Below are 23764 nucleotides of genomic sequence, written 5' to 3' on the forward strand. Positions count from 1 at the left end.
CCGGGCCAGCCAGCACACCTTAAATCAGCCCCGGGAAGTGCCCAGCAGGGCCGGGCCAGCCAGCACACCTTAAATCAGCCCCGGGAAGTGCCCAGCAGGGCCGGGCCAGCCGGGCACGCCCTAAATCAGCCCCGGGAAGTGCCCAGGAGGGCCGGGCCAGCCGGGCACACCTTAAATCAGCCCCGGGAAGTGCCCAGCAGGGCCGGGCCAGCCGCGGGCTCTGAGCACACTGGAGGGCTCTCCCAGCAGATTCCCAGCAGGAATAACACCAAAATAACAAAGCACGACACGGCTGGCAGTCTGTGGATAAACCTCCTCTTACAAATGAACCGGGTTTTTATTCACATCCCTTATAAAGTGGAGAGAGTTCACCGCCACCCCGGAAGGGTTCTGGCGCTGTCAGCCAGTAGTTTCCATTTGGTGGTGTCACAGCCCAGGTCACAACTGTCACTCAGCCTCAGCGGCAGCTCTGGCAGCAACAATCCAAGCTTGGTTTGTGACTGAAAACTCAGCTACATTCATTTAGCCAATGTACACCTGAAATACCCTTTTGGGATTTTGGAAGCAAAATCATCAAGTTAAAAAGGAAAAATTACCAAAAATGTAGAATGCTATAAAGTAAGAAAATAAGATTTATAAGAGTTTTTAAAAATAAAAATCTCTCCTGTCAGATATAGCAGTATATATTCAGCAGTTTAGAATTGATGGTGATTTGTGGACATTATCATTGCCAGGTTCCCACTCCACCCCACAGATTTAGGTACAGACTAGTTGATCCCATGCTGCTGTATCCAATTCCTGTTAAAGCTCTCATCCTTCATCGCCTTTACCAGCCAGTCCTTCTCGCTCTCCTCCTCGGAGTCACTCATTTCACTGGAATCCGCAGCCAGCAGCCGGGAATAATTAATTTTCCTCTGCCGGGGCAGTCTGGATCGGACAATTAGGGAGAAGAGGGTCCAGATCCCGAGCCCCACGCAGCTGGCCCGGAGCAGCACGGGCAGCCCGAGGAGCTGCACCACAAACCCTGCCCCGAGGCTGCCCAGGCCGGCCCCAGCCGTGCCCAGCGCCCGCAGCAGGGCGAGCAGGGCACGCTCGGTGCCCGGCGTGGCCACGTCCCGCACTGTCCCCTGCGTGTGCCACCGCAGGGCCCCGCTGCCGAGGCCGGACAGGGCCTGCAGGGGCAGCGCTGCCCAAGGCACCCGGAGCAGGGAATAGCTCAGGAGCTGCGCTGCCAGCGCGCCCAGGCCCAGCGCCTCTGCCCCGCCGCCCGGCAGCGCCCGCAGCAGCCGCGGCCCCAGCGGGTGAAGCGCCAGCTCTGCCAGTGGCCCCAGCGCCACCCAGAGCCCCACGAGCAGCTCGCTGCCGCCCTGGTCCTGCAGCTGCCACGGCAGGAAGCTGTGGCTGGCAGAGCTGGCGGCGCCCACGAGGAACAGGGCGCCCGCAAAGAGCAGCGCCCGGCCGTGCCCCCGCAGCAGGGACAGCGCCTTGGGCAGCCCGGGAGCGCGGGGGCTCCGCCTGGGAATGGAGCTGGCAAAGGAGACGCTGACCGTCAGGGAGAGCACGGCCAGCACAGCGTAGGCGTAGAAGTGCACGGCCAGGCGGGGGATGGAGCCGCCGAGGGAGCAGGGCAGCCGATCCACCAGCACGGACACGCCACACGCCCCGGCGGCTGCACCCACACAGCCCCACGGCCACAGCCCCCCGTGCCTGTCCGTGGCGTCCACAAAGTCCAGGTACTCGTACACACTCTCATCCATGGCCCATTCCAGGGACGTGGCCAGCAGCTCCCAAAGCACCACGGCGCCCAGGACCATGAGAAAAACCCGGTACTGTCTGTCTTGGGAGACGCTCTGCACTGCCTCCAAGCTGGCATCTCCAGAGTCTGAAAGGTTTTCAGGCACGTGGGTATCTCCAACGGCGGGAGGAGCTGTTTTAAACAAAGCTGGCTCATTACCCTCAGTGGCATTTAGGCTTTCCTCAGCATTATCAGCAGGATCGGTAGCAGCAGAACCCGGAGTTTCCTCCGGGAGCCCCGGAGAGGGAGGGCTGTAGGACGCCGGCCCTCCTGGTTCCGGTGTCTGCTGATCGATGCCTTTCACCGTCCGGCCAGAGCGACCATCCGAGGAGCCTTTTCCCTTTGGATCGCCTTCCCCAGTCCCTCTGCCGCATTCCTGAAGCGCACCTGCTGTGCCCAACAGCCCCTGGGAGGCTGAACTGCCCAGAGCGGGCTCCCTGCTCGCTGCCACCACGTCAGCAGCCCTTGTCCCGGCTCGCCCTGGCACAGCTCTGGTGTGCGGCACAGCGCTCGGGTTCAGCGCTCTGTCACTGCTCCTGCCGGGGCTGGGCACGGGGCTGGGCACTGGGGTGGGCACCGGGCTGGGCACCGGGCTGGGCAGAGCGGAGGGGAGCACGGAGGGCAGCGGGGCGGGCAGGGAGCCGGGCAGGCCGAGCTGCAGGCTGCAGCCCGTGTGCGCCGCGTCCCCCGCGGGCGGGATGAGGGTGAGCGCCAGGCTGGCCCCGGCCGAGCCCAGCGCCGTGCCCAGCAGCAGCAGGAGCCGCCCGGCGCGGCCCCGCGGGCAGCACAGCGGCACGGCCAGCGCCGCCAGCAGCCGGGCCCCGGCCGCGGCCCCCACCAGCGGCGCGGGCAGCCCGAGCAGCCGCAGGTAGAGCGGCAGGAAGGGCTCGGCGCAGCCCCGGCCCGCGCCCTGCAGCCCCCGGAACAGCGCGGCCAGCGCCAGCGCCCGGCCCACGTCCCAGCGCTCGCTCATGGCCCGCTCCGCATGGCCTCACCCGCCGCCAGCGCCGCCGCTCCCCGCCGGGCCCGATCCGGGCAGGGCGGAGCCGCCGCACCTGCGGCACCGGGGCGGCACCGGCCCGGCAGCACCTGCCCCGCCACGGCACCGGCGGGGGCGCAGCGCCGTCTGCGGGCCGGGCCGGGACCGGAACGGGACCGGAACGGGAACGGCCCGGGACCAGCACGGGAATGGTCTGGGACCGACACCCGAATGGCCCAGCACCGGTACAGGAGCGGCCCAGGACTGATACGGGAACAGCCCGGTACTGACACGGGAATGGCCCCGTACTGGCACAGGGATGGCCCGGGACCAGCACGGGAATGGCCCAGGACCGGCACGGAGATGGCACGGGAATGGCCCGGGACCGGCACGGGGATGGCCCGGTACTGGCACGCGGATGGCCCGGGACCGGCATGGGGATGGCCCGGGACCGGCACGGGATGTCCCGGTACCGGCACGCGGATGGCCCGGTACCGGCACGGGGATGTCCCGGCGCGTCCCTTCCCGCAGGTCCCGGGATGCTCGGGCAGGAGCGGCCACAGCGCTCATCCGGCCCCAGGGCCCCGCACAGGCCGGGGAGCGGCGGCCGCGGTTCCGCTGGGCTCGGAGGGGCCCTGCCCGGGGCTCGCCCTCCTCCCGGCCCGCCGGGGCGCGGGGGACACGGACAGGAGCCACAGGAGCCATGTGTATCCAGCCATGTGCAAACACACAACAACCACCAATGGCAGCTTCAGCTGGGGTTTGTCTTAATTTCTTTCAATTGGCACTAAAAGGATTGCACCCTCCGGTGCAAGTCATCCATGACACCTATACAAATAATTTATCATCCATCTACATAAATTACAGCTGTACAGAACAAACTCTGGGCTCCAGCCCATACCCCAGCCCAGCTCCAAGCCTTTTGGCTTTCTGAGCCTTTTCTCTGTGTGTGCAAACCCCACAGGGAAGCCCTGAGGAGGCAGAGGGGTGCAGAGGGGTCGCCCCTTAAAGCCCACACGATCCCAAAAACAGCAGCTGCTCGTGCAGAGGTTTCCTGAGGTGCCCGAGAGCTCCTGCTGCTCCTCAGCTTCCATCGAGGCACAATGTTTGATGCCCCAGTCTGGCACAGAGCTTGTGAGGTGAAAACCTGAGCCCTGCTGGGCTGTGAGACGTCTCCAAAGGGAACATTGCTGCTGCCAGCTGCCCTGGGCTCCCCAGGACAGGCAGCACCACCTCCCACGGATCTGCCTTGTTCTTCCTGAATGGAGAGCTCCGAGCTTTTCCCTGACCTATTCAAAAAGTGAAAGCTCAGTCCTGTGGCATGGCTGTGCCCTTGGCATGGTCACATGTCACAGGGCATGGTTGTTCCTTTGGCAGAGGCATGGGGCCAGTGTCACACTGTCACAGGGCAGGGCTGTGCCCTTGGCAGGGGCATGGGGCCAGTGTCACACTGTCACACTGTCACCAGCAGGGCTGTGTCCTTGGCAGGCGTTGTCAGCAATTGTCACACATGTCACAGGGCAGGGCTGTGCCCTCCGAGCCCATTCAAGTCTGCTTTCCCCACCATTGCCATGTAAAGTCCCCCCTGGTGGCTTTCAGAGTTTTCTCTCCCCGTGTGCTCTGTGCTGGCCCCACATCGTAACCCGCAGCACCTTTTCCTGTCCCCTTCAGGGGATGACTCCTGCGAAAGTGTTGATGGGCAGCAGCAGAGACTTGGGCAGGTATTTCACCAGCCCCACGTCCTCTGTTTCCTCAGGGCTGCATTTCGTGGTCCTCGTCTTCTGCAGGCAGTAGCTGGGCTCGAGGCAGGGAGACACCTCCAGGCTGGAAGGGCACAGAGCACATTTCCTGTGATGGGATCTGTGAGCAAAGCCCAGCTCTGCCCCTGCCAGCCACAGCTGCATTTGTGCTCTCTGCAGCTGGGGCTGACTGCAGACATGGGCTGCTGGGTGTCAGTGTCTGACACACCCCGAGCTCCTGAGCTCAGTGAGACTCAGGCATTCACAGTTTGTGTTGGCTGGGCCCTGAACCCTGAGCACAGCCCCTGTCCCTGCAGCTCCCCAGGCACACCAGCCCCGGCCATGGCCGCAGGGCTGGGTGCTCTCTCCCCCCCGCCCCTGCTAGAGAGCCCGGGGGGGATGCAGGCAGTGCAGAGAGCATCAGCATCCTGATACATCCATAGCTCAGGAGATCTGAGCTCTACTTGGCCCTGGCGGTGCCTGCTTTTCTCCTGCCTCAACGACAGCACCTTTTGTGTAAAGGACACATTATTCCTCACACCACGTCCCAAAACACAAATGTAGGAGAGCCCCTGTGTCCCTGCTGTCCCTGGAGAAGGAATGGGGCTTTGTCAGGGGTGGGGACCAGGGCTCCCTGACCGAGGGGAGGCAGGAGATGTGCAGAGCCAGGATTCTCACCCAATCACGTCCCTGTAGGTTCTCCTGCTGTCCTTGTCCAGCCGCACAGTGAAGGGTCTCTGCTCTGGGCTCCTGACCTTGATGCTGCGAGTTCTGAACCTGTGTGCCACAGCCTGCATGGGGACAGCAGGGACAGCCTGTGAGGGTGTCCCTGCCCTCCCTGGGCTGCGTGCTGGTGTGACATGGACAGACAATGGCATTGCTCTGGTTTTCTTCTTTAGCCTCAGATGTGACACAGAGAGAATCCTTTGTCTGGATTCGGAACCTGGCACTGACCAGCAGGGATGAGAGTGACCAGCAGGGATAGCAGTGACCAGCAGGGAGGGCACCCAGGGTGTCTGGAGCTTTGGCTCAAACATCCAGACTTTTCCACAGAAAACAATTGCAGGGTGGCCCCAAAGCCCTCTCCTCCCCACAGGGTTGCCCCTTTCCCTGCTGTTGAGGGGAGTCTGGCCCTGAGGATACCACAGGTACTCACTGAGAACGAGCGTCCTGCCAAGTTGCTGGTCCTGATGATTTCAGTGATGGTCACAGTGAGGCAGCCCTGGCCTGGGACAGAAGCAGAGATTGGGCTCGGGCCAGGGCACAGCCTCAGCTCAGCTCTGGGGGCCCTGCCCCACATTTGGGTGCACTATGGACACACAGGACTGCAGCAGACTCCAAGGACATGGGAATTGTGTGGGATCGTGCTCGGGGTGGAAAGCTGGCCCAGTGCTAAGGGGCAGCTGGAAGAGGAAGACTGGAGCAGAGGGAAGATGCTGGAATCCTGTCTGAGCCTCAGACACGTCATTCCTGAGAAAACCCCAACCAGACCGTGGGGACAGCAACATTCCTGTCACTGGTTCCACCCCAGAGCCCAGACACAGCTGGCATCAAGGGCCGTGGGCAGATTCACTGCCCTGAGCACCAGGAACCCCAGGAAGGAGGAAGAACCCACCTGCAGCCTCCTCTGCAGGGATGGCTTTCATCAGCACGCCCGTGGAGCGCAGGGACAGCGCCAGCTCCTTCTGCCGCTCACTGAGCACGACCTGCGGGCAAGGGGAGAGCCCTGGCAGTGCCCTGGAAGTGCCCTGGCAATGTCCTGGCAGCGCCCTGGTAATGCTCTGGCAGTGCCCTGACAATGTCCTGACAATGCCCTGGCAGTGCCCTGGCAATCAGTGCCCTGGCAATCAATGCCCTGGCAGTGCCCTGGCAGGGCTGGGCACAGCCTGTCACAAGCACAGGGGAGCTCACAGGTCCAGCACAGCCCCCTGTCCTTGCCTGGACAGCAGTTCCAGCGGAAGGAGGGAGGGTCAGTGCCCTTTTAGGAGATGTGTGCCCTGCTGGAGCAGAGACTGGGGGTGCAGGGGCCCCACTCACCCTCCTGCAGGTCACTGTGAGGTCCATGCCAGGCCCCTCCAGGGTGCTTTTCCTCTTGGTCGTGCTCAGCTCTGCCAGGAGGGAACCAGGTGGGGTTGGATCTCCCTCCTCTCACCTGTCTGTGCTCAGCAGAGAGGGATCCCCATTGGGCTGAGCCCCTCAGTGTCCCACCATGGCCTCCTGTCACACTCTGTCCCTTCTGTCCCTGTCTTGGCAGCTGGGGCTCTGTGCCAGTGGGACAGGCTCACTGCAGGCTCTGTGCCAGCCTCAGTGACAAACATCCCCTGGATTGGGCACCAGAGTGCACTGACAGAGAGGCTGGATGGCACTGCTGGAACTCAGTGTGGCACTGTTGGCACAGCCTCCAAGCACTCCTGCTCCATCCCTGGCAGCTGGAGGAGCTGAGTTTCTAACAGGAAAACATCTGGCTGTGAATCCCGGCTTGTTTCCTCAACTAAATCAGGGCTCAGGTCCAGCTCCTGAGTGCCCTGGAGCCGACCAGAGGCTCAGACTGCAAACCCTGGCTGGGCCAGGAGCCAGCAGCCACCAGGGCTCACATCAGCCTGATCTCCTGGTGGAGGTGGTCAGGGAGGCCTGGCCAGGAACAAGGGGTGCTGCCCACGGCCTGGAGCTCTGCAGGCTGAGGGGGGTCCTGGGCATGGCAGGAGCCCTGTCCGGGCTGGTGGGACACACACACCTCTGTGGGAGGGGCTGTCCTGCACCTGGGTCAGCAGCTCCGTCAGGAACACGTCCTCAGCTGGCTCCTGGGCTGGGTCCTGGAACAGCACCTGGAAGAGAGGGACAGCCCTGAGAGACACACTCCTAGGAGGAACATCCCTGACAGGAACAGCCCTGAGAGACACAGCCCTGAGAGGAACAGCCCTGAGAGGAACAGCCCTGAGAGGAGCTCTGGGAGTAACATCCCTGGGAGCAACAGCCCTGAGAGGAAGCTCATGAACCTCTCAGGGATGTTCCTCCACATCCCTTACACGAACAGCCCTGAGAGACAAATCCCTGACAGGAACATCCCTGAGAGACACAGCCCTGACAGGAACACCCCTGGTGACATCTCTTCTGTCACCCTGAGGTGTCACACCAGGCTTGTACCCTGGACAGCCTCTCCAGAGCAGCCCCGGGGGGCTGGGAGCTGACCATGGCGTTCAGGGTCCCTGTGGGGTGAGGAGCTGCCCTGGCTCCGTTTCCTGAGCTCCAGGAGGGTGGGGAGCCTTGCCAGAGGCACGGGGACCTGGCCAGCCCAGCCACGGGCAGTGTCCCCTGCCACTGGATGTCACTGTGCCCTCGGAGATGAGTCACTCCCATTGCCCAGGCCAGGCTGAGCCGCTGCTGAGCTTCAGGGGACGCTGTTCCTCTCTGACCCAACCTCAGTGCCAGCTCACCCAAACCCTGGGGATTATTTCCCTTTCACGGGCCTGAACTGGGCAGGATGTGCAGAGCAGGTCCTGGAGATCCCGTCCCAGCCACTCTGCAATAGGTGCCACAGTGAGCAGATAAAAGGAGCTCTGTGCCTGAGCTTTGGAGGGGCTGCCAGAGGAGCAGGGAGGGAAGGGTTAATGTTGTATGCTCAAATTTAGCACTTTGCTCTCTTATCAAATGCCAGCCCTTGCTCTGATAGCACCTCAGAGCAAAGCTGGCAGGAAATCCATCAAAGGGTGCTGCAGGAAGCCCTGCAAAGCCCCTGCAGGTACAGGGGGTGCTGGCACAGCAGAGCCCTGCTCCCTGCCAGCACTCAGAGCAGCAGGAACAGGGCTCCTGAGCACCCCGAGCCCTGGGGGGGACTTCAAGGCTCCCTTTGCTGGGCTGAGATCCCCAAATGGCCCTGCCAGGGGCACTGGCTCAGCTGAGCTCCAGGGTCACGGGCTGGGGAATGGGGACCCAGGCTGGGATCTGCTGAGCTGAGCTCCAGGGTCACGGGCTGGGGAATGGGGATCAGGCTGGGATCTGCTGAGCTGAGCTCCAGGGTCACGGGCTGGGGAATGGGGATCAGGCTGGGATCTGCTGAGCTGAGCTCCAGGTCATGGGCTGGGGAATGGGGATCAGGCTGGGATCTGCTGGCAGCCCCCTCTGGCTCTGCCCAGCTCTGCCAGCCCCTGCAGGGCTGCTGGAGGCCAGGCTGTGCCAGCTGTGCCACCCACCTTGACAGAGTGCACCTGGAAGCAGACGGGCTGCGTGCCCATGCGCGCGTAGTAGGCGATGACGTCGGTGAGGAACGGGTCGGTCACCAGGGCCCTGCTGGGCTGGGGGACAAACCACAGGCTGGCTCAGCCCTGCCACTTCTCAGAAACCCTGCCACGAGGCCTCACACCCTCCTGGGCACCGAGGGAGGGATGAGCTGTCCTGTGGCCCTGCCACTCACAGGGAGTGGGAGCTGCGCCCCCCTCGCAGCCCTTTCTATGTGGGCTGGCAGAGGTGGCTCAAACTGCCGGGAAATGACAGCTGGGGGGATTTCAGCACAAGGTTTCTTTCTTGAAATCTGCCATTTCCTATCCCCTGATCAAAAAACCCCACCACAGCAAATGGCTTTTGTGGGCTGGGGCAGTGTCAGACACGGGCACCTCCTGGGGAGGTTTGGAGGGGAAATCTCTGCCTGGGGCGAAGAGCCCTGCAGGGCCTGGGGAGGGTCTGGAAGGGAAATGTCTGGGGTGGAGAGCCCTGCAGGGCCTGGGGAGGGTCTGGAGAGGAAATCTCTCTGGGGATGGAGAGCTCTGCAGGGCCTGGAGAGGGTTTGGAAAATGTCTGGGGATGGAAAGCCCTGCAGGGCCTGGAGAGGGTTTGCAGGGTTAATCTCCTTGGGGATGGAGAGCCCTGCAGGGCACAGAGCCCTCCTCAGGGTTTGCAGTGTTTATCTCCCTGGGGATGGAGAGCCCTGCAGGGCCTGGGGAGGTTTTGCAGGGTTAATCTCTCTGGAGAGGGAGAGCCCTGCAGGGCACAGAGCCCTCCCCAGGGGTTGCAGGTGTTTTCAGGACGTGGGAAGGTTTTCCTCCTACCATGGTGGCCAGCTTGGGGATCATGTGGCCCAGGGTGTTGATGTTGCTCTCGTACCAGGGGTCAGCCCTGCCCAGGTACCCGGCCACCTCACACAGCTCCTCAGGGTCAGTGTGTTCCTGCGGGGAAATGCAGCTCACAGCCACAGCTCACAGCCACAGCTCACAGCCACAGCTCACAGCCACAGCCTGGGACCCCGGACAGACAGGAATTCCCAATCCCTGCTCTCCCCATCCCCGGACAGGCAGGAATTCCCAATCCCACCCCCGGACACGCAGGAATTCCCGATCCCACCCCCGGACAGACAGGAATTCCCAATCCCTGCTCTCCCCATCCCCGGACAGGCAGGAATTCCCGATCCCACCCCCGGACAGGCAGGAATTCCCGATCCCTGCTCTCCCCATCCCCGGACAGGCAGGAATTCCCGATCCCACCCCCGGACACGCAGGAATTCCCGATCCCACCCCCGGACAGGCAGGAATTCCCGATCCCACCCCCGGACACGCAGGAATTCCCGATCCCACCCCCGGACACGCAGGAATTCCCGATCCCTGCTCTCCCCCGGCACTCACAGCAGCCGCCGAGGGCTGGGGCTGCCCCGGCACCACGGGGATGTGGTAGAACTGCAGGTCCAGCCGGGGCGTCAGGAACACTCGGCGGGCTTCTCGCTTCCTGAAACGCGAACGGAGATGTCCCGAGGGCAGGGGCAGAAGGTGGCACCTGGGCACGGCTGGGCAGTGCCAGGACACGGCGGCTGCTCTGCCACCTGCGCCCCTCGCTGCCTCCTTCCCCGGGATGTGCCCTGGGCTCCCAGATCAAGCAGGGGGAGGTGATGGGAAGAGTTTTTATCAGGGCCTGGTGTCCCTGTGCACCCAGCTCTGCTCCCAGGCTGCCCACATTGTCACCCACCCCAGCTGAGGACAGCCAGCTGGGAAACAGCTTCTCTGTGGGATTTTTCCCTTTGGCACAGGAAAACACCTTGCCTCGTTTGTTTCTCGTTTAACCCAGCCCCGGACAGAGGGGAGGACACGCTGTGTGCATCACCTGGGCCCCGAGAGCCGCCGGGGACAGCCGGGTGTGTTTGGGAGCTGCATACGGGATCCGAGCCCGCCCCGGGCACCGCCGAGCCCGAGCCCAAACCCAAGCCCCAGCCCCAGCCCCAGCCCCAGCCCCAGCCTGCCCCCAGCCCCCCGGCTGCTCCCACAGCCCCAGCCCCAGCCCCAGCCCCAGCCCCAGTTCGCCCCCAGCCCCCCGGCTGCTCCCACAGCCCAAAGCCCCAGCCCCAGCCTGCCCCCAGCCCCCCGGCTGCTCCCACAGCCCAAAGCCCCGCTGCGCTGCCGTCCCCCCGAGCCCGCAGTACCTGAGCGAGTGGAAGGCTTGCGCCAGGCGGCCCAGGACGCGATCGTCGCCCAGCAGCACCACGCGGGCGGTGTGCAGCCTCTGCAGCGGGGCCGCGGGCTCGGGGGGCACCCCCGCCCTCCCGGGGGGCTTCCCGGGGGCCTTCCCGCCGCCGGCCTGGAGCAGGGCCACGCTGTCCAGCGGGGACGGCTTCTTCTTGATGCCGCCCTTCCTGTGCAGCCGGGAGCGCTCGCACGGCTCCTCCGGCGCGGGCAGGTCCCGCTCGATGCCGCTGTCCGTGGACAGCACCGAGAAGCGGCTCTGGCCGCAGCAGCCGCAGCCCGGCAGCGGGTCCGGCATCTCCAGGGGCTCCGGCTCCTGCCCCAGGCACTCGGGCTCGCAGCTCTGCGACAGCGGCCGCAGGAACAGCACCAGCTCCTTCCCTGCGGGCGCGGGGAGCCTGAGCGGGGACAGGGGCACAGAGGGGCACAGGGGAGCCCAGGGGGGCACAGGGGGGCACAGCTTCCCTCCCCTCAGGGAACTTGCAGAGCTGAGAGCTCCGAGGGCAGCCAGTCCTCAGCCCCACCTCCCATTGAGAGAGCTCGGTGCTGCTCCAGCCCCAGAACCCCAGACTGGTTCGAGTTGGAGGGCACCTTGGGGATCATCCTCATTCCTAACCTTGCCATGACAGGGCCCCTTCCACCAGAGCAGGCTGCACACAGCTCCATCCAGCCTGGCCTTGGGCACTGCCGGGGCACCCACAGGTGCTCTGGGCACTGCCTGGGGCATCCAGAGATGCTATGGGCACTGCCAGGGGCACCCACAGGTACTCTGGGCAGTGCCAGGGGCACCCACAGGTGCTATGGGCACCTCCTGTAGCAGCCCCAGCTCCTTCCCCCTCCTCACCCAGAAGGAGGCCTGGGGCAGGCAGACCCATCTCCACGAGCCTGGCCCTGGGACAGTGGTGCCCAAACTCCCTGCCCAAGGGTCAGGGCTCAGTGACCCCTCTGGGACAGGACCCCCAGGCTCAGACCCCCCCAGCACCCCCGGGGCACTCACAGAGCTGCTCATCCTCTGTCCACAGGTGGAAGCTGATGTTGGGGCTGGGCAGAGGGGTGCCCTGCAGCCCTTCCTGGGGATCATTCCCTGGGAAAACAAGGATGCTTGGGGCATTTCCCCACACAGGAGCACAAGCCCCAGTGCTGAACGCTGGCTGGGGCAGCCCTGGGGCTCTCCCAGCCCAGAGCTCCTGGGGTGAGGCCAGATGTGAGGCTGGGGGGCCCTGCTCTCACAGAGCCATCACTGAGTGTCTGCAGCAATGCTGGGAGGGAGAAATGGAAACTGGGCCACGGGCAGGAGTGACACAGGGACGCAGGGGACACCAGGGCTCCCTGTCCCCTGGGAATGTCTGCCTGGGCTCACCTGCAGGAGAGGAGCCCATAAGGCTGTGGTAGATCCTCTCCAGCCGTGCCGTGTGCTGGCCTCGCTCTGAGTCCCCCTGGCTGCCCTCCACGGCCGCCACCACCTGCTGGAACCAGTGCTCCAGGTCCCCCGGGGGCAGGGCCTGTGGGGACAGGGGCTGTGAGCGCCTGGAAACGGGAATGGTCCTCGGCAGGACAGCGGGAGGGGCAGGGAGAGCAAACGGGTCCTGCGGAGAGTGATCCCTGCAGGGAGAGTGAATGGGTCCTGCAGGAGAACAAACGGGTCCTGCAGAGAGTGATCCCTGCAGGGAGAACAAGTCCTGCAGAAAGTGATTCTTGGGGACATCAATGTCCTCCTGTCCCCAGCAGAGACGCTGGCTGTGCTGGCTGCTCACAGCTCCTTTGGGAGCAGCTTGGCAGCTGAAAGGCACCTGGGGCATCCTCAGCAGTGCTGGCACTTGGGGTGACCCTCGGGACATGGGGACAGCAGGCACACGAAGGTGACCTTGGAGGGGAAATTGCTGAGAGCCCCTGCAGTTTCTGAGGCAGACTTTGGTGCCACTGCAGCCCCACAGCTCCTTCCAGGAGGGTTTGGAGAAAACTGACTGAAACCTTTCCCCTGAGAGGTTCCTGCAGCGCCCAGGACTAGCAGAGGAGCTGACAGAGGCTCTGACTCAGCTTTGCTGGGCAAAACCAGCACTGAGACTGAAGGTTCCACCTCTGGCTCTGCTGCTTTCCATCCGAAGGGTGTCTGAGCTCAGCTCTGGGGCTGCCACCAGCACTGGGGAGCTGGGGGTTTCTCCACTTGCCAAAACACCTTTTGCATCTCCAGGGTGTGCAGAGCAGGAGCAGGGGAGCAGGGGACGAGGTGCTGCAGTACCTGGAGGCGGGCCCGGAGGCCGGAGGTGTCGCAGGTGTCCCCCAGGGCCGCCTGCAGGGCGTGGGTGACCACGCAGCTCATGGAGCCCCGCGGGCTCTGCGACACCTGGGCAGCCTCGGTGTCCATGGCCAGAGCCCCGCAGATGGCTTCGGGCAGCAGCTCGGGGTCAGCAAAGATGAAAATCCTGCGCGGGAAAGGGGGAGATGCAGCCTCACATCAGAGACCCCAGGCTGGCAGGAGCAGCTCCCATCTCCCATCTCACTTTTTCCATTGTTGCTGTTCCCCTTCTCCACCCTGTGTGCCCCCCGAGGGCAGCTCCCTGCCTCCCAGAATAATCGGGACACAGCGGAATGTGTCCCCCAGCGTCGCCAAGGCCACGAGGCTCAGCCCCAGGCTGTCTGTTCCAACCAGGAGTGCTGGGAAAGGATGGGGCTCCCTGAGAGACCCCGAAATGACAGCACAGCCCACCCCAGGGCTGCACTCAGAGCCGTCCCCAAGGGCAGCACTCACCTCTCATCAGGGGCAGCACTCAGAGCCCACCCCAGGGGCAGCACTCACCTCTCCTGGCAGGGGAAGGGGCACAGCCCACCCCAGGGCTGCACTCAGAGCCCACCCCAGGGCTGCACTCAGAGCCCACCCCAGGGCTGCACTCACCTCTCCTGGCAGGGGAAGGCGGCGCTGTGCAGGCCCTGCTCGGAGATGACCATCCTTTGGTACAGGGTCCCTGCGAAGCACAGAGACACCCGGTAGGAGCGGCACAGCCCTGGGGCAGCCAGCCCGGGCTGCTCCCGGCTCCGCAGCCTGAGGAGGCTCTGCCAAGGCGGGGAACACCCGCTGAGCTCAGCTCAAACAGCCAAGAGCTGGGCCAGAGCTAAAAACAGCCCGGGACAAAGATAGCCCAGGCTCCCGAAAAAGAAACCCCCGTGTGTTCCGGGTGATTTCCTGTGTTTCCCTTCCTTTGTTTGGGGCACTATGAGCTCGGGAGCGGAGGTGCAGGCAGGAGGGAGACGTGGGGACGGTGTCTGGAGACATGTGAGGAGCACCAGGGGACTCTGAATCAGGAGAGAGGCCCTGCCCTGCCCTGCCCTGCCCTGCCCTGCCCTGGCTGAGGCTCCATCCCTGGCCTGGCTCAGGGACAATCTCCCTGGGACCCCCGTGCTGCCCCAGGGGAGCCCTGCTGGAGATCCCTCCTGTGCACCCTGAGCCACCCCTGCACCCAAGCTCAGGGGACACAAAGGTGCCCCTTGGAGCCAAAGCAGTGCTGGGCACGAGAGCTGGGGCTGCTGTGGGGGGCTGAGGCTCCCCAGAATGGCACCAAAACTCCCCAGCAGGTTTCTCCTGTTTCCCTTCCCCCTCACAGGGTGTCTGCACCCTGCTCTGCTCTAAAGGATTGTTTGAAAGGCTCCTATTAAAGAAAACCTGAACTGGAGAGGAGCTTTAATGAGAACAGAGCAAAAGAACACAGGGAAAAAAGAAACCAGGTGTCCTTGGGCTTGTTTTCTGCACGAGGCTTTTCCCTGCAGCCCCAGTGACACCTCAGTGCCCACGGGGCTGCTTCAGAGCTGATCAGCCCTGCCAGCCCCCCTTACCTGGGGCTGCCCTCTCCAGCTGCAGCCTGCTGGCATAGTCCAGCCCGATGGTGCAGAGGGGCTTGGGCAGGGTCAGCAGCCTCTTGCAGAAGTCATAAACCCTGGCACAGAGCTCGTCAGGGATGCAGGGGGCCTGCAGGGGAACAGGGAGGTGACAGGGAGGCGACAGGGAGGCGACAGGCAGTGACCCCTGAATCTGCCCCAGTACAGCCCCCGGGCTGGGAGGGCACCAAACTCACTGCACTGAATTCACTGTGGATTTAAATGCAAAGTGTGGGGCAGAATCAGGCCCTGCAGGGGTTTGGGAGCCTCCAGCAATGCCCACTGGAGCCTGGGCACACATTTGCTCTGCCAGGTTGTGGCTTCCTGCAGACACTGAAAGGCAGAGCCTGGCACTCCGTGTGCCACAGGGACATGGGAGTGCCCTCGCTGTGCCACAGGGACACGGGAGATGCCCAGCTGAGCCCGCCCGGGGCCATCCCAGGGCTCTGCTGGCTCTGAGTGGCTCCAGGTGGCCTCTCCTGTGCCCTGCTGTCCCCGGGTGCTGCCCCAGGCTGTTCCCTCACCTGGATCAAGGTGTACATCAGCGTGTGCAGCAGGGGGATGATGTAGTGCCGCAGGTCTCCTCGCTCTGCCTGTGGGAGCAGAGGCAGCGCAGGCACAGTCAGCTCACTGCGCTGGGCAGAGCAGCCCCAGAGCCCCCAGCGTGGGCCAGGCTCTCTGGGGTGGCACTGTCCCCTCCCTGGGGTGGCACTGTCCCCTCCCTGGGGTGGCACGCCCGTCTCTGGTGTGGCACTGTCCCCTCTCGAGGTGACACTGTCCCCTCCCCGGGGTGGCACTGTCCTCTCTCTGAGGTGGCACTGTCCCCTCCCTGGGGTGGCACTGTCCCCTCCCTGGGGTGGCACGCCCGTCTCTGGTGTGGCACTGTCCCCTCCCCGGGGTGGAACTGTCCCCTCCCCGGGGTGGCACTGTCCTCTCTCTGAGGTGGCACTGTCCCCTCTCTGAGGTGGCAGTGTCCCCTCCTGGGGTGGCACTGTCCCCTCCCCGGGGTGGAACTGTCCCCTCCTGAGGTGGCACTGTCCCCTCTCTGAGGTGGCAGTGTCCCCTCCCGGGGGTGGAACTGTCCCCTCCTGAGGTGTCACTGTCCCCTCCTGGGGTGGCACTGTCCCCTCCTGAGGTGGCACTGTCCCCTCCTGAGGCGGCACTCACCCTCTCCAGCTCCTTCACCAGGATGCTGACCAGGACACAGCTGGTTCTGGGGTTCTGGTCCATTCTCTTGTGCAGGGTCCAGCGCAGCATTCCTGGGGGGGGACAGACGGGGTGGGACTGCAAGGGTGACGGTCACACAGGGTCACACGGGCTGGGCAGGGGTGACAGTCACACAGGGTGACACAGGGTGACAGACGCTGCTGGGGCACGGATGCAGCTGATGAAGGATTGGCCCCTCCCGCAGAGGGCTCGGCAGGGCCGGGGAGCGGAGTCAGTCCCCAGGTCCCCGCGGGCAGCGGGAGGAGCGGGGCCGGGGCAGGAGCGGGGCCGGGGCAGGAGGGGCCGGGACAGGAGGGGCCGGGACAGGAGCGCGGCCAGGGCAGGAGCGGAGCTGGGGCAGGAGCGGGGCGGTGGCAGGAGGGGCCGGGGCAGGAGGGGCCGGGACAGGAGGGGCTGGAGCAGGAGGGGCGGTGGCAGGAGGGGCCGGAGCAGGAGGGGCTGGAGCAGGAGGGGCTGGGGCAGGAGCGGGGCCGGGGCAGGAGCGGGGCCGGGGCAGGAGCGGGGCTGGAGCAGGAGCGGGGCCGGGGCAGGAGCGGGGCTGGAGCAGGAGCGGGGCTGGGGCAGGAGCGGGGCTGGGGCAGGAGCGGGGCCGGGGCAGGAGCGGGGCTGGGGCAGGAGCGGGGCCGGGGCAGGAGCGGGGCTGGGGCAGGAGCGGGGCTGGAGCAGGAGCGGGGCAGGGGCAGGAGCGGGGCTGGGGCTGGGGCAGGAGGGGCAGGAGCAGGAGGGGCTGGGGCAGGAGCGGGGCCGGGGCAGGAGCGGGGCCGGGGCAGGAGCGGGGCCGGGGCAGGAGGGGCCGGGGCAGGAGGGGCTGGGGCAGGCGGTGCCCGCTGTGCCCGGGCAGGGGCAGTGCTCACCTCGGTCGCTCTGGCAGGACGGGTGGTGCCCGTCCAGCTCCCGCAGCAGCGCCCGCACCCGCCGCAGGATGTCCGACTCCAGCTCTGCAGGCAACAGCGACACCTGAGCAGGGACAGCACCCCCGGGGTGGGGACAGCCCAGACAGAGCCCGCACAGAGCCCGGACAGAGCCCGGACAGAGCCCTCCCCACGGCAGCAGAGCCCTTAGAGCTGTGATGGGAACTGCAGAGCTGTCCCTAGGGTTGCTGGAACGGGTCGGGAGGTGCCACAGAGTGCCACAGAGTGACCCAGAGTGACACAGAGTGACACAGAGTGACAGAGTATTCCAGAAGCGCCACCCAGCCTGGGAGGTTCTGCCTGCCTGTCTCAGTCCAGCCTGTCTCACCCCCTGCCTTCCAGAGCTTCTCCTGGCAGCCTGCTCCTCTTTACAGGCTTGCAGAGGATAAAAAGCCGAACTTTCTCTTCATTATATCACCTTAAACGTGATATCACTGCCTGATACATGTGGTTAATGAAATAACTGATTTCTTCATCCCATTCTGTGAGGAGCACAGGCCCAGCCTGCAGCTCCCAGCTAGGCTGGCTGTGCTGAACTTGATGCCCCAAATTCCTGCAGGCTCTCTGTTAGATCCCTCAGCCGTCTTTCCAAGCAGAAAGAGTTAAACATTTGGCCATAATCTCACGTTTGGCTCACAGATAAGTGTGAACTGTTCAGAAATGCCCCTTTGGATGCAGGCTCTGCTGCCTTTCCAGCAGCAGAGCCTGGGAATGACTTTGGGGCTGTGTTGGGGCACAGCCCCAGGCTCAGGGCCAGCAGTGCTGCCCTGCTGAGGTCGGGTCTGTGGGTGCACACGGAGCCCCATCCCTGCCACGGCACAAAAACACCCCCAGGACTCTGCGTTTGTCTCGTTTAGGAGGTGTCATTGGAGGGATGTCTCAGAAACTGCTCTTTCCTCACCCTTGGTTTCCCCTCAGGGATTTTGGGAAGCTCCCCCATGTCCCTCTCCTGTTTATTGGTTTGGGAATTCCGCCTCAAAGGGCTGTTTGAAATGTGCTGCCCTTTTCCTTTGTGAGTGTTTGTAACCAGGGGAGGCTTTTCCTGAGCTCCGCTCTCAGCCCTGGCCTCTCCTGCTCATCAAAGCAGCCCCAGCGCTGAGGGTCCCTCATGGGGCACAGCAAAGAGTCCGACCCAGCACAAACAAGAGGCACTTTGATCTAAAAACAGCAAAAAATAAACCCAGCAACAAAGAGCAGGGGCTTGGAAATGGAATAGAACCTTTCAGCATTGACATCCTGACCCTGAGAGATCAACTGCACCTCTGAAACAGCATGAAAATGAAACATGGGGGGAATGGACTGGAATACACACACACATACACACACCAAAAATAGTACTATGAAATAAAAAATAAAATATACTACTATAAAATAAAAAACCCTAAAATATACTACTATAAAATTAAATAATAATAATAATAATTTTAAAACCTACTACTATAAAATAAAAAATAAATAATGATAAAATATATTACTATAAAATACAAAAGAATAATAATAGTAAAATATAATACTATAAAATAAAAATAATAAAATCTACTGCTATAAAAATATATATTATAATAAAATATACTACTATAAAATATAAAATAAAAATCATAATAAAATATACCACTATAAAATAAAAAATTACTACAATAAAATAAAATAAAATAAAATAAAATAAAATAAAATAAAATAAAATAAAATAAAATAAAATAAAATAAAATAAAATAAAATATACTACTATAAAATTAACTACTTTAAAACTCAAATGTTTTGTCAGCTGGAGTGCCCCTGCCCTGCTCTGTGCTCATTTCCCACCTTCCAGCAGCACCCGGCAGCACCTTGGGCAGCACCCGGTGTTTGAACAGAGGACAGGGGTGTAAGGGGTGGCTGAGGAGGAATTCCCTGGCTCCCCCTCCCCGCCCCGGGGCTCAGCATCACCCACCTGAGCTGTCCATGGCCGGGCCGGGCTGCAGCTCCTGGGGCACCAGCGCGGGGCAGCTCACGGCGCTGGGGCATGGCCCTGCAGGGAACGGCAACAGCGGGCTCAGGTGGGTGCAGAGCGGGCTCAGGGTGAACCGGGGGAGCACGAAGGGGCCGGGACCCCCTGAGACCCCGTGGAAACCCCTGGAACACCCTGGGACCCCATGGGACCCCGTGGGACCAGGACAGAGCCCGAGGGGAGCACAGGCGGTGTTTGGGGGAGAATCCCCAGCTCGGGGCTGCTGGCACTGCCAGTCCCGGGGCTGGAGCTGCTGGGTGAGCACGGCGCTCCCCGGAGCTCGGAGCCCCCCGGAGCTGAGAGACCCCCGGGGCTCGGAGACCCCCGGAGCTGAGAGACCCCCGGAGCTGTGAGACCCCCGGAGGTGTGAGACCCCCGGAGCTGAGAGACCCCCGGGGCTCGGAGACCCCCGGAGGTGTGAGACCCCCGGGGCTGAGAGACCCCCGGAGCTGTGAGACCCCCGGAGCTCGGAGACCCCCGGAGCTAGGAGCACCTCAGAGCTGTGAGACCCCCGGGGCTCGGAGACCCCCGGAGCTCGGAGACCCCCGGAGCTGTGAGACCCCCGGAGCTGAGAGACCCCCGGAGCTGTGAGACCCCCGGGGCTCGGAGACCCCCGGAGCTCGGAGCACCCCAGAGCTGGGAGCCCCTCGGAACTGGGAGACCCCCGGAGCTCGGATACCTCCGGAGCTCAGAGACCCCTGGAGCCCCCCGGAGCTCGGACTCCCTCGCTGCCCCGGCTCCTCTGGGCGCTGCCGGAGGAAGCAGCCGCTCGCTGAGCGCGCCCAAGGTGTCGGTGGCTCCCCACATCCGCATCCTCCTGGCGCTGCGGGGGCGGGCGCTGCCGGCCTCCCACAGCTTCCAAATTTAGCCAAGAGCAACGTGAGCCCGAGAAACTCCGCTCCCCGCTTCACCTGCGTGCCCCAAAGGGCTCCTTCTGCTCCCCGGCAGCAGAGAGCAGCTGAGGCTGAACCCTCAGTGCACGGCTTGCTCCCAGTGCTTGGGTGTGCCGGGAAAATCCAACATAAAGAGATCAAACAGGTCCCCAGCAGGCTCAGAACCAGTCACGCTGTCCGGGGGACAGGCAGGAGTTGTGGGAGAGGAGGAGGAGAGGACAGGAACAGAAATAGGCTCTGAGGAACTCTGGGGTCAGGCAGGGTCCTGCCAGCTCCAGCCACTGCTTCTCCCTGGCCAGGACCAGCACAGGAACTCAAACGAGCAGAAATTCCCCCTTTCATGGGGATGTTCCTGACCAACACAGGAACCCAAAGGAGCAGAAATTCCCTCTTTTCCCTGGGAATGTTTCTGACCAGCACAGGAACACGAACGAGTAGAAATTTCCCCTTTTCCCTGTGAATGTTTCTGACCAACACAGGAACCCAAACAAGCAGAAATTCCCCTTTTACCTGGGAATATTTCTGACCAGCAAAAGAACCCAAACTAGTAGGAATTCCCCCTTTTCCCTGGATGTTCTCTGCCTGCTGCACTCCCCAGGGTGGGGGCACAGCCCCTCAGCCCTGCTGTGCCCATTGCAGACCCAGCAGGGCAGCAGGGATGATGCCAGCCCACAGGAAGGGTTCTGGGCACCTGAGCCCGTCTCCAGCCATCCTCCCTGTGTGCCTCAGCCCTCCTGAGAGCATCTCTGACCCCAGGAATGGGAGCTGTCCCCAATTCTGGGCATGGACCCTGCGCTGGTCCCAGCCCCTGCTGGACTCAGCCCCTTTCCCTGGAGCCCCTCCCTGCTCCAGGAAGGCTGGGAAGGTTCCCTGGCCCACACCAGGAGGGCTCCGTGCCCTCTATCCCCTCATTCCCCTCGTCCCCCTCGTCCCCTGCAGCAGGCACGAGGCAGAGCTCATCCATCCCCGGGTGTTCTGCTGTCTGCCAGCTCAGCAAGACTGGAGCCTTCTCTGCATTCATCCCACTTCTCTGCAGAGCTGCAAATCTCTGCTTCCTCCCTGCAATTCCTAAAATACCCATGGCATCAGCTGGATTTTATTCCTTTTGCAGGGAAAAAAAATGAAAAAGGAAGGGCAAGAAGAAGAAGAGTTGCAATTCTGCTTTCAGGCCTCAATAATCCTGGGATTCATGGGACAAAACCCCCAAATTACCCCAAAGCTGCCTCCCCCAAGAGTTTGGGGCAGTTTTGGGGAACACCTGGCTCTAGTCTTAAAAATGCAGGACTTGGCAGTGAAAATGCAGCTCTCCTTGGACCCCGGCAGATAAATTCATGAGTTAAAGGGAATCGCAGGGTTAAAGGGAACTCTCCTGTTGCAAACTGACCTGGCTGAGCACAGGGTGCTGAGCACCCCACAAAGCCTCCTCAGCCCCTCCTCTGCAGGGCAGCAGCCCAGGTTCAGAGCAGTTCGTACGAGAGCTCCACCTCAGCCCAGCTAATCCCATTTTGGGAAGCTCTGTCCCATTTTGGGATCCTCCAGTCTCTGCCTCCTCTCACCTCGCCATACTCCCCCTGCTCATCCCACTGAGGCTCCTTCCTCCCAAGCAGGGATCCCATTTACCGGGCCCAGGAGTGCACAAGGAAATTGTCACCTCCTCCAGGGCTGTCCCTTCCCTAATCCTTATGGGCAGGGGGAACACTGAGACACCACCCTGAATGGTGGGGACACCACCCCTGTGCTGGGGACACCACCCTGAATGCTGGGGACACCTCCCCTGTGCTGGGGACACCCTCAGCTCCCTCTCCCTTCTCTTGGGCTGATCACGAGCACCAAAGGCGCTGTCACCAGGTGGGTTCCAGCAGCTCAAACATCGCCCTGGTGGCCTTTGGGCGTTTCTGGAGGGTCCTGGGCAGCAGCAGGGACAGCCAGCAGGTCACTGTCCCCACGGGGTCATGCTCTGTGTCCTGCAGGGAGGAGGATCCACCCAGCCCTGGGCTCATCCCTGCAGGAGAGCACAGCCCTGTCCCACTAAGGGACATCTTCAGCCATGGCAGGGGCTGGAGCTCAGCCTTGGGGAGCCCTCGGGGTGGGACTGAAACCCCCCTGAGGGATGGGGACCTGTCCATGCAGGGGAGCCACTCCAGCCCCACCGTGGTGACTCAGGCTGCCCCCTGGAAATGTGGGCTGGCTCCCAAAAACCTCTATCTCTGTGTCACCATCAACACTCGGAAATCACTAAACCCCAACCACCCCCGGCCAGGTGAAACACAGAAATAGAGAGGCACAGAAATAGCTGAAGATAGGCAGAAATAGCTGAAGCCACGGAAGAAAACCCAAACCCTTGGGTGGTGAGAGCTGGGCTGGCAGCAACGAGGCTGCCCTGGGAAGCTCCAGCACGTCCGGGATCCTGTCCCCTCTCCCGGCACACCCCAAATGCCGTACCTGGAGCCGGGCTGGTCCCTGTCGCCCTCCCCGCCTGCCCAGGGCCAGAGCAGCCCCAGCAGGACGCGGAGCACACCCCGAGCTCTGTCCCGTTCTATTTATCCGCTCCAAAGGCGCCTCCCCACGCCTCCCGCAGCCCGTGTTTAGTTACCAACTCACCGCCCGGGCACGCTGAGCTTTATCCCGGGGCTGTTTGGCAGCGCAGGGACAGGGACTGAGAAAACCGCGCCTCGCACGGCCACAGAGCGGCTCTGTCCCCTCCCAGCCCATCTCAGCCCTCTCCTCGGCACACCTCAGCGCCTTCCCCATGCACCTCAGCCCCTTCCCGGCACATCTCAGTCCCCCCTCAGCCCACCTCAGCCCTGCCCACCGCCCCGTTCCCAGCCGGGGGGGTCGCACCGGTACCATCGGCAGCGGCTCCAGCTCCGGCGCGTCCTGCGGGGGCCGCGGGCAGCGCTCAGCCCGATCCGACCGGACCCGCGTGGGCTCGGCGGCGTCACGGCACGGCAGCTGGGCTGGGACAGCCCCGGCCCGCCCCCCGTGCCGCCCTCCCGCGCTCCTGCGGGCGAGGCTGGCTCTGAGAGCGGCGGCACAGCCTGGCCCCGGTACCGCCCAGCCCGGGATGGCTCCGGGAACCGACACGGCTGGAACGGGGTGGGACGGGATGGGATGGGATGGGATGGGATGGGATGGGATGGGATGGGATGGGATGGGATGGGATGGGATGGGATGGGATGGGGATGGGGATGGGGATGGGGATGGGGATGGGATGGAATGGGATGGGGATGGGGATGGGGATGGGGATGGGGATGGGGATGGGGATGGGGATGGGGATGGGGATGGGATGGGATGGGATGGGATCAGGAGGGGGATGTGGCTGCTGAAGGGCCGTGTCCCCCAAGCCGCGCTGGGGATCTGACATCGCATCCTCTGAGCTGCACCAAACTGCAGCTGGCAGCTCCTGAACGCTGAGAAACGGCTCCAGCAGCAACCTTGATCCCTTAACCCCTTACATCCCTCACACCCTCAGCCCTGGAGCTGCAGGGGACCCCAGCAGAGGCAGATGTCCCATGTGTCCCCTCCTCTCAAAGCCTGTCTGTGCAGCATGTTCTGCTTCTGAGCAAAACTTTGGCTACAAAACCCAAGCCCCATAGAAATCAGATGCCCTGGCCCCTTCCTGGCCCCCTTGGTCTCGCTGCTGGAGTGGACAGAGCTGCAGGAGCGCTGGCAGTGCCACACTGGGGCACTGGGGCCCAGCCTGAGCCCCTCCTGCTCTCATTGCCAGATTTAACTGCAGCCCTGGCAGGGCCCTGCTCCCACCAGCTCAGAGATGGAAGCAGATGCTCTCCCTCGGGCTCTCACTGCCAAGGAAGAGGATCTGGAGCCCAGACTCGGCTTTCCAGCACCTCCTTGGGGCTCCATTTGCCTGCTGGCTGCTGAGGGAGGCTCAGCCCTGCCAGAGCGTCCTGCCCATGGAAGGG

The 23764-nt window shown here is 63.0% G+C and overlaps 2 protein-coding genes across 2 annotated transcripts; both read right to left on the minus strand.

Annotated features, from left to right (window-relative positions):
* Nucleotides 1-767: 767 nt before the first annotated feature.
* MFSD6L (major facilitator superfamily domain containing 6 like) lies at nucleotides 768-2768 on the minus strand. Its single transcript, XM_058817516.1, has 2 exons — nucleotides 2422-2768; nucleotides 768-2352 (listed from the first exon to the last, which is right to left on the minus strand). The coding sequence occupies exons 1-2, from the start codon at nucleotides 2766-2768 to the stop codon at nucleotides 768-770; spliced, it is 1932 nt and encodes a 643-aa protein (XP_058673499.1).
* A 1673-nt stretch (nucleotides 2769-4441) lies between these two features.
* PIK3R6 (phosphoinositide-3-kinase regulatory subunit 6) lies at nucleotides 4442-22736 on the minus strand. The gene is made up of 20 exons (XM_058817517.1): nucleotides 22689-22736; nucleotides 18892-18969; nucleotides 16905-16988; nucleotides 15991-16082; nucleotides 15348-15416; nucleotides 14782-14914; nucleotides 13847-13916; nucleotides 13193-13376; nucleotides 12314-12455; nucleotides 11951-12037; nucleotides 10914-11334; nucleotides 10126-10225; nucleotides 9535-9672; nucleotides 8704-8805; nucleotides 7248-7338; nucleotides 6551-6621; nucleotides 6129-6219; nucleotides 5670-5740; nucleotides 5192-5328; nucleotides 4442-4598 (listed from the first exon to the last, which is right to left on the minus strand). The coding sequence occupies exons 2-20, from the start codon at nucleotides 18902-18904 to the stop codon at nucleotides 4442-4444; spliced, it is 2253 nt and encodes a 750-aa protein (XP_058673500.1). The 5' UTR covers nucleotides 18905-18969; nucleotides 22689-22736.
* Nucleotides 22737-23764: the final 1028 nt, after the last annotated feature.

The sequence above is a fragment of the Ammospiza caudacuta genome, chromosome 19 (assembly GCF_027887145.1).
Source record: "Ammospiza caudacuta isolate bAmmCau1 chromosome 19, bAmmCau1.pri, whole genome shotgun sequence".
Lineage (NCBI taxonomy): Eukaryota > Metazoa > Chordata > Aves > Passeriformes > Passerellidae > Ammospiza > Ammospiza caudacuta.

Bases quoted from the DNA above. Each gene is read 5' to 3' on its own strand.
- MFSD6L (XM_058817516.1), bottom strand. From the start codon at position 2,768: ATGAGCGAGCGCTGGGACGTGGGCCGGGCGCTGGCGCTGGCCGCGCTG. The intron at 2,353-2,421 runs GCTGCCCTCCGT...CCCAGTGCCCAG, and splicing joins CCCGGCTCCCTGCCCGCCCC to CCCCGTGCCCAGCCCCGGCA.
- PIK3R6 (XM_058817517.1), bottom strand. The intron at 16,083-16,904 runs GTGAGCACTGCC...GTCCCCCCCCAG, and splicing joins GTCCTGCCAGAGCGACCGAG to GAATGCTGCGCTGGACCCTG. The intron at 15,417-15,990 runs GTGAGTGCCGCC...CTGCTCCCACAG, and splicing joins TGGTGAAGGAGCTGGAGAGG to GCAGAGCGAGGAGACCTGCG.